General features: G+C 43.2%; 1 protein-coding gene across 2 annotated transcripts in view; it reads left to right on the top strand.

The window, feature by feature from the left end:
* The window catches only part of itgb8 (integrin, beta 8), a 66,159-nt gene that overhangs the window by 2,345 nt on the left and 53,814 nt on the right, over positions 1 to 10,000 (top strand). For both annotated transcript variants that reach the window (XM_061882806.1, XM_061882805.1), the window contains exons 2-4: positions 3,692 to 3,774; positions 8,194 to 8,365; positions 8,429 to 8,535. In XM_061882806.1, the coding sequence (XP_061738790.1) occupies positions 3,692 to 3,774; positions 8,194 to 8,365; positions 8,429 to 8,535 (362 nt within the window). The remainder of the gene's footprint in view (positions 1 to 3,691; positions 3,775 to 8,193; positions 8,366 to 8,428; positions 8,536 to 10,000) is intronic.

The raw sequence follows: 10,000 nt of genomic DNA, 5'->3' as shown, positions 1-10,000 counted from the left end.
GAATCATTCATGCCACCTTTAGTCACCCCTCGTGAAATATTATGGTCGCATGAACGCTTCTTCTGGAATCTGTCCCTTCCATACGTGAGTGCACATAACCATTAGTGATTAACTCCTGTAATGTGTGTGTGTGTGCGGACAAGCACCTGTTCTCGCATTGTAACTGCTTTTCCACACTTTGACACACACTAAAGCGGCTCACACAAGAAGTCGGAAGACGTTATGATTTTCAATCCGAATATCCATTTGTTATACATATAGATGTATTTATTAAAAGGTAAATTGTGCAAATTGGCTATTTCTGGCAATTTATTTAAGTGTGTATCAAACTGGTAGCCCTTGGCATTAATCAGTACCCAAGAAGTAGCTCTTGCTTTCAAAAAGGTTGGTGACCCCTGCACTACAGGCTCTTCTCACTCTTTCCTGTCTCTCCTTCTCACAGAGACATAAAACAAGCGCACCTTCTTACACACGTCACATACGTGTACACCCTTGCAGAGCAGAGGTAGCTGCATGGGTGACGTTAGCTGTGGTGCGAGTGGTAATACGAGAGAAAGAAGGTGCCAATCTGGTAACAAATGAAGGAAGAATTAATTCCCAAGAAAAACCGCAGGGGGTCCATAGTCTGGCGGTGGTTTGGCTTCAAGCGGGAAGATATTGAACAGACAACCGTAATTTGTCAAGTGTGGGGCAAAAGCATTGCTACAAAAAGTAGCATTACTGCTAATATGTATAATCATTTGAAAAGTCACCTGCTAGAGAATGAAGAGTGCTTACTCTGCATGTCAACATCTTCAACAAAATGCCGAGGCAACCATTTCCACATCAACCCTAACATAAGGAGATAACGTCCACAGTAACCTAGCACATAGCAATTTGATTTCCTATCATGCAGCTCATTTTTTTTGACACTTATTGAAATATCTTGTGTGACGTCTTGCACAAAAGTGCACTTTATTTCTTTTAAACTATTGTAGTGGTGTTCTGTACAAAAAGTGGACAGAGGTTTCAAACTCAAGGCCCGGGGGCCAAATCTAGCCCACGACATCATTTTATTCAGCCCGCAAACACCTGGAAGTGATGAGTCAATAAAGTACTTCATATTTTTTCACTATGTGAAGGATTTTTTTCCCATTTTGACAGAAAAAATATATGTACTGCTTGAAATATCATACCTTTTAAACTTTAATAGTATCCAATATTGCGACAAATATTACAGTATATTGTCATACTTTATCCAGACATGTTTTTGTCTAAATAAAAATACTTAACTTTACAGCAAAGTACTTATCAAATTAAATAAAATGAAAATAACTTTTACGTGTTTCTTTACAGGATATTACTGAGCATTGAAAAACAACTACAACTGTTTTTTTTGCATTAAAATTCTGTTGACTGAGCTGCCAGTTTTTGACAGTAAAATCTAGGGTTGTAGTTTTTAAGGGTGTACTACTGTAAATGGAAAGACGGTAATTTGTTTTTACGGTAGAAAAACTGGCAGCTGTGTTGCCAGAATAAAAACAGAACTTGAACTGTTTTTCCATGAAGAATATAAAGCTGTAAAAACCAATGTCAATTTAACACAAAAATTCCAGCAACTAAGCTGCCAGTTTTTCCGTAAAACCCACTAAAAAACAGTGGTACTCTTTTTCCATTTACCGTAAAATGTTGTAAAAAAAAAAAAAAAAAAAGCCCCCAAAAAACACTATTTTACAGTAGTTTTTACTATAAAATCGACAGTATGCATAAAAAAAAAGTATCATAAAAACTTGTAAGGGCTTAGTGGCCACATGCGTGGACTGCACCTTTTAGCTCTTATTTCCAAAATGGTGTACACTACTGAATTGGGGTCTTATGGCCACTTATGTGGACACTAATACTGCCATCTGGTGGTGTCAGAAGAGTATAACTCACAATGGAATTTGATAATAAAAAAAAAAAAAAGTGTAAAAATAAGAATTAGCATGTCCCTAAACATGAAGTAGACGTTTGTGTACTTATGGAATAAGTAGATCTTATCAAAATATGATTCTTAGTTTTTATTCTAATTAGCATGTAAACAAACAGCTTGGGCCTTAAGAGGTCAATAATGACATCCAGAGGCAAATTCTTCCATTATTCACAGTTACAAGCGGCCCTCTGATGGCAGCCATAAGTGCCATGTGGCCCTCAATGAAAACCACTTTCACATCCCTGATATCGGACATTGTGACTTTTGGTATTAGTGGTCCTGAGAAGAGGGGACCCAAACACACATACGGTTTTTACAGATCAGTGTACACATACGTAATATTTATACACACAGATACATTTTTTTCTCTCAGTGTAGTCCTTTGTCACCCATTCTGTTCAGAACTTTTATGGACAGAAGTTCTAGGCGCAGTCAAGGCGTTGAGGGGATCTGGTTTGGTGACCGCAGGATCAGGTCTCTGCTTTTTGCAGATGATGTGGTCCTGATGGCTTCATCTGGCCGGGATCTTCAGCTCTCACTGGATCGGTTCGCAGCCGAGTGTGAAGCGACCGGGATGAGAATCAGCACCTCCAAGTCCGAGTCCATGGTTCTCGCCCGGAAAAGGGTGGAATGCCATCTCCGGGTTGGGGAGGAGACCCTGCCCCAAGTGGAGGAGTTCTAGTACCTAGGAGTCTTGTTCACGAGTGAGGGAAGAGTGGATGGTGAGATCGACAGGCGGATCGGTGCGGCGTCTTCAGTAATGCGGACGTTGTACCGATCTGTTGTGGTGAAGAAGGAGCTGAGCCGGAAGGCAAAGCTCTCAATTTACCGCTCGATCTACGTTCCCATCCTCACCTATGGTCATGAGCTTTGGGTCATGACCGAAAGGATAAGATCACGGGTACAAGCGGCCCAAATGAGTTTCCAGGTCTCTCCCTTAGAGATAGGGTGAGAAGCTCTGCCATCCGGGAGGAACTCAAAGTAAAGCCGCTGCTCCTCCACATGGAGAGGAGCCAGATGAGGTGGTTCGGGCATCTGGTCAGGATGCCACCCGAACGCCTCCCTAGGGAGGTGTTTAGGGCACGTCCGAACAGAGGCCACGGTGAAGACCCAGGACACGTTGGGAAGACTATGTCTCCCGGCTGGCCTGGGAACTCCTCGGGATCCCCCGGGAAGAGCTAGACAAAGTGGCTGGGGAGAGGGAAGTCTGGGCTTCCCTGCTTAGGCTGTTGCCCCCGCGACTCGACCTCGGATAATCGGAAGAAGATGGATGGATGGTGCACTGACATCATGTGGTTAATTTGTATTGTACATACTGTATGTAGCATCATCTACAAAGATACAAAGAATGGCTATTGCGACATCTAGTGGACACATTTAGAACAGCTGTTTCTTTCGTTCCAAAATTTCGGCGCATTTTAATACTTGGCAAACTCTGGCCGGATAAAACCTGTTGGCGGGCCTGACACCTCTGGATTAAACAACGGGCTTTCTAACAATCGGGAAGGTTTGTGTCATGTTTGTCCTCAAACAAAAAAACATACTAAAACCAAAAAAATATTTCCCCCCCCATCATTTTCTATTTATAATCCTTTTTTAAAAAATGCTCCAGGGAGCCACTAGGGCGCATGTGGATTGCTTACCCCCATCATCATCATGCTGCATGAGTGCTGTAGTTGGCCAGAGGGACGTGTTAAATGCAAGTTGTTTGTAACGTTTGTCCCTTCCTGTCCCCTCCAGGCAAGGTGTGCTGGTCCCCCGGGGTCACGTCCTGCACCCAGTGTCTGGGGCGTGGCCCGCAGTGTTCCTGGTGCTTCAAGGAGGTATGGAGCACGTTTACTTACAAGCAGGGAACACAATGACAGACATTGAGCTGCATTCTTTGGATGATACACACTTTTATATCATCACACGTGTATTTCAGCTTCTGTTTCCATTCCACTTCTATTCTTTCCCACGCAGCAGAGCCACATGTTTAGTCTCCTCACCCCCGCCCACCTTTCTCTGCATCTGCTTGGGAGTTCTGTCTCCTAAAAAGATCAGCGGCCGGCCGAGAGGAAGCCTTCAACATCCAAACACGCACATATTTGGGAAATAACACGTCAAACAAGACTTAACTGTCACCTGTTGAAAGGTTTCAGGTAGACATGTCCGATAATGGCTTCATTGCCGATATCCGATATTGTCCAACTCTTAATGACCGGTTATGATATCAACCGATAGAGGTGGAATGAACACATTATTATGCCTCATTTTGTTGTGATGCCCCACAGGATGCATTCAACAATGTCACAAGGTTCTCCAAAATAAATCAACTCAAGTTATGTAAAAAATGCCAACATGGCACTGCCATATTTATTATTGAAGTCACAAAGTGCATTATTTGTTGTTAACATGCCTCAAAACAGCAGCTTGGAATTTGGGACATGCTCTCCCTGAGAGAGCATGAGGAGGTTGGGGTAGCGGGGGGTGTATATTGTAGCGTCCCATGAGAGTTAGTGCTGCAAGGGATTCTGGGTATTTGTTCTGTTGTGTTATGGTGCGGATGTTCTCCTGAAATGTGTCTGTCATTCTTGTTTGGTGTGGGTTTACAGTGTGGCGCTATTTTGTAACAGTGTTCAAGTTGTTTATACGGCCACCCTCTGTGTGACCTGTATGGTTGTTGACCAAGTATGCATTGCATTCACTTGTGTGTGAAAAGCCGTAGATATTATGTGATTGGGCCGGCACGCAAAGGCAGTGTCTTTAAGGTTTATTGGCGCTCTCTACTTCTCCCTACGTCCGTGGACACAGCTGCGTTTTAAAAAAGTCATACATTTTACTTCTTTTTTTAAAAATAGATACCGATAATTTTGAAACTAATACAGATCATTTCCGATATTACATTTTAAAGCATTTATCAGCCAGTAATAGACAGGCCGATATTGTCGGACATCTCTAGTTTAAATATAACTTAGATACTGGGTTTCACAATGTCAATCGCTATGAGACACTAGAGAAAAGTGCTATATAAATATAATTCACAATTCACAATTATGCTGTCCGCAAAGAAAAATCCACACGTTAGCCGCACCGTTTTATAGGCGGCGTACTTTAAAGTGTAAGGAAAAAAGTAGCGGCTTACAGTACGGCATGTTGATCTGTAGCTCTAAGATGAGCGCTTGTTTTGTTCCGATCTTAAGGAGCGAAGGTCACTAATCCGCCGGAAAGCGACAAGGCTTGACACTGCGGCTTTGTTCGGTCAGATGATTAGCGTGCTGGTTATATTCCAATAATCGCAAGTAGTTGAAGTCCTTTAGAAGGAGTTCAAACCCAGGAACCAGAACAATATGCAGAATTTTGCCTGAGTCGATGCACTCTATCAGCGTTCTTCGAGATAGTCTGCTGTGCCGTGGGAGATGATCTCATTCCACCTATTTGGGTCGAAAATATGTTTTGCAAAGCAGTAATTATAGTCTGCAAATGATGTGTTGTTGTTGAGTGTCGCTGCTGTGTAGAGGCGGGCGGAGTAACCGTGTAATACTCTTCTATGTCAGTAGGTGGCAGCAGGTAGCTAAAATTGTGTCTAATGCTTAAACCAAAAATAAAGAAAAGGCATTGACGCTTAGGGATGTCATGACTGGGACTATGATGAGGTTTGTTTTCCCGTGGTGCAAAGCGACTGGACTGGACATGGCGTGAAGGTAATGACATCTATTATTATTAGCTCAAAAATATTACCAAAACAAATGGTGCTCTCAGTGGAAGTACACACTTGGCTATGAAAACAAAACTATTACTATAACGTAAACTATGGACATTAAAACAAAACTTGCATACTATGGCATGAATAACGAAAACTTGGATTGAGAAAAGAATATGGATCATCAGCATGGATAACATGGGTGTGTAGTGGTTGATGTCGCCAGGCTGACTGCCTGGCAACTACAGGCTTAAATGGTGCTGTGATTATTGACAGGTGCGTGAGTCCAAACAAATGATCCAGGTGAAACTAATGGTTGTCATGGAAACTATAACAAACCAGGGTGCGCAAAAACAGGAACGAATGGAGTCAAAAACAAAACAGAACATAACTAAACAGAACATGATCACATAGACATGATAAGGGAAGGCTATGCAGAACAAAACTAAAACTGAACTGGCTGCAAATTCAAGAAAATGCTGGACCACAGCAAAGACTTACTGTCAATGTGCATCCAAACATGACGATCAACAAAGTCCCCACAAAGGAGGATAAAAACAACTGAAATATTCTTGATTGCTAAAACAAAGTCGATGCAGGAAATATCGCTCAAAACTGCTACAGGAAAATACCAAAATAAGAGGAAAAAGCCATTAAAATAAGAGCGCAAGACAAGAAGTAAAAGACTACACAGGAAAACAGCAAAAAAGTCCAAATAAGTCAGGGTGTGATGTGACAGGTGGTGACAGTACACCTACTTTGAGACAAGAGCTATAGTCATGCATGCTTGCAAAAGGTGCAAATAAGTCAGGGTGTGATGTGACAGGTGGTGACAGTACACCTACTTTGAGACAAGAGCTATAGTCATGCATGCTTGCAAAAGGTGCAAATAAGTCAGGGTGTGATGTGACAGGTGGTGACAGTACACCTACTTTGAGACAAGAGCTATAGTCATGCATGCTTGCAAAAGGTGCAAATAAGTCAGGGTGTGATGTGACAGGTGGTGACAGTACACCTACTTTGAGACAAGAGCTCTAGTCATGCATGCTTGCAAAAGGTGCAAATAAGTCAGGGTGTGATGTGACAGGTGGTGACAGTACACCTACTTTGAGACAAGAGCTCTAGTCATGCATGCTTGCAAAAGGTGCAAATAAGTCAGGGTGTGATGTGACAGGTGGTGACAGTACACCTACTTTGAGACAAGAACTATAGTCATGCATGCTTGCTTATGCTTTAAAGTCATATCCAACAATTGCCACAACAACTTTTTACTGTCAACTGAGTTTTGTTTTTTAATGATTTCTGCTGCTGGTCTGCCTCCGCATTTTTTCAACGTAAAAAAGGTTGAAAAACACTGCACTAAGTTACAGTGATACTTCACTTGTTAGCAATCCCTTTCAAAATGTCAAATGGAATTTGAAGCAAAGAAATATTAACAATGTCAAATATATACAGCAAGTAGTGAATGAAATGCATAAAATAAACAATTTGAGAAGAACTGCACTATTTGGGGGGAATTTGCCCATCATTCACAATCCTTATGTCATTTAGGAACCCAGGCCTTGCTCTCTCCTGTGCGTCCAAAATAGTGAAAAATGGCTAATTTGTCTTCGCACAACAAGTAACGACGTTTTGTTTCCTGCTAGCTTCCACGCTAGGCTAATTCTTTTCTAGCTCCCATGCTAGCTCTGTTGGTTTTGTCAAAGTCTGTTTCATTTCTTAATAAATCCTTTTTCCTACCTGCACGCTGTGCCTGAAGCCCGCCTGCATCCCTGGGAGAACGATGCCCGTCTGCATCCCTGGGAGAACGATGCCCGCCTGCATCCCTGGGAGAACGATGCCCGTCTGCATCCCTGGGAGAACGATGCCAGCATCACCGTGCGACCAACTCGTTACTGTAGGAAGCAAAGCCTGAAAGAAGGGAGAAGGCAGGCTTAAATAAAGACAGTAATCACAAGACAGGTGCACGTTCGGGACAGGCGGCAGGTGAAAATAATGAGTAACTATGGAAACCAAACTGAGAGGTGCACAAACAAGAGCCGAAGGAGTCCAAAACTAACAGAATCAATCAATCAATCAATGTTTATTTATATAGCCCCAAATCACAAATGTCTCAAAGGACTGCACAAATCATTACGACTACAACATCCTCGGAAGAACCCACAAAAGGGCAAGGAAAACTCACACCCAGTGGGCAGGGAGAATTCACATCCAGCGGGACGCCAGTGACAATGCTGACTATGAGAAACCTTGGAGAGGACCTCAGATGTGGGCAATGCCCCCCCCTTCTAGGGGACCGAAAGCAATGGATGTCGAGAAAACACAAAAAGACTCGAAAATCTAAATCAAAATATCATAACAATATTATTGTGTATGCACCTTATGGAATCTGCTCCAATTGTGTTGTCATTTGAACCTGTTCACTGTAATAATGACAAATACAACTCTATTGTATTTGGATCTTCAGCCTAGGAATGGAAATAAATGCTGAGTTGTGCTTCATGTCCATAATATCCTGACCGTGTGTGTGTGTGTGTGTGTGTGTGTGTGTGTCCTTCAGGACTTTCTGGATGGAGCGGCTTTGAGCCAGCGCTGTGACCTCCAGGCCAACCTGCTCAGCCGAGGCTGCGGAGCCGAGTTCACCGAGCGCTCAAAGGTCCGAGTGGAGGTCGACGCCACCACAGGCGGCACGCAGGTGTCGCCGCAAGACGTCAGCGTCACGCTCACGCCAGGTACGCCCCGACAGCCACATGAAAGCAACTTCTAAAGCAGTAACGCTGTGTGCGGGAATGTAGGCTCAGACGCCAGCTTCATGGTGGCCGTGAAGCAGCTGCCGCGTTACCCGCTGGATCTTTACTACCTGGTGGACGTCTCCGCGTCCATGCAAGAAAACCTCGATCATGTAAGTTGGCGTCGTCCACGTTTAATGACTGGGGGGGTGAGGCAGTGATTCCCGGCCTTATTTCATTTACGAGAACAGATTGTGATTCTGTAGAGCGCCTACAACCATCCATCCATCTTCTTCTGCTTATCCGAGGTCGGGTCGCAGGGGCAGCAGCCTAAGCAGGGAAGCCCAGACTTCCCTCTCCTCAGCCACTTTGTCTAGCTCTTCCCGGGGGATCCCGAGGGGTTCCCAGGCCAAATATATAGAACAATATAGAACAATCTCAAAGGTCTTTTTCTCTTTGGTCCGGAGGACACCACGTCCACAGTTTCCTAAACTATTTGAAATGTGGACTCATCAGACCACAGAACATTTTTTAACTTTGCATCAGTCCATTTATGAGCTTGGGGCCCAGCTTTTACTACAAAGCCACGTTGTTGTAATACGTAGCTTGGCATTGTCTTGTTAAAATAAGCAGGGGCGTCCATGATAACGTTGCTTGGATGACAACATATGTTGTTCCAAAACCTGTATGTACCTTTCAGCTTTAATGGTGCCTTCACAGATGTGTAAGTTACATATGCCTTGGCCACTAATGCACCCCCATACCATCACACATGCTGGCTTTTACACTTTGCGCCTAGAAAAATACAGATATTTCCTTTCCTCTTTGGTCCGGAGGACACAACGTCCACAGTTTACAAAAAGTCTTTGAAATGTGGACTCATCTGACACAGAACACTTTTCCACTTTGCATCAGTCCATCTTAGATGAGCTCGGGCCCAGCAAAGCCGGCGGCGTTTGTGGGTGTTGTTGATAAATGGCTTTGGCTTTGCATAGTAGCGATTTAACTTGCACTTACAGATGTAGCAACCAACTATATCAGAGGGTGGCCGTATAAACAACTTTAACACTGTTCCAAATATGCGCCACACTGTGAACCCACACCAAACAAGAATGACAAACACATTTTGGGAGAACATCTGCACCGTAACATAACAGAACAAATACCCAGAACCCCTTTCAGCACTAACTCTACAATATACACCCCCCGCTACCCACCTCAACCTCCTCATGCTCTCTCAGGGAGAGCATGTCCCAAATTCCAAGCTGCTGTTTTGAGGCATGTTCAAAAAAAATAATGCACTTTGTGACTTCAATAATAAATATGGCAGTGCCATGTTGCCATTTTTTTACATAACTTGAGTTGATTTATTTTTGAAAACCTTGTGACATTGTTTAATGCATCCAGCGGGGCATCACAACTAAATGAGACATAATAATGTGTTCATTCCACCACTGTATATATCGATATCGGTAATTAAGAGTTGGACAATATCGAAATATTGGATATCGGCAAAAAAAGCCATTATTGGACATCTGTAGTTAAAAAGAGTTGAAAGTCTCATGCTGGGTTAAATGCCAGTGAATAAAAATGTGTTTTAAGAAGAGTCTTAGGAGTGGCCAGAAAAGGGGGGCCTGT

Source organism: Nerophis ophidion, linkage group LG21 (assembly GCF_033978795.1).
Source record: "Nerophis ophidion isolate RoL-2023_Sa linkage group LG21, RoL_Noph_v1.0, whole genome shotgun sequence".
Taxonomy (NCBI): Eukaryota; Metazoa; Chordata; class Actinopteri; order Syngnathiformes; family Syngnathidae; genus Nerophis; species Nerophis ophidion.
The sequence above is the reverse complement of the archived record's forward strand: the minus strand, read 5'-3'. Positions and strand labels throughout refer to the sequence as shown.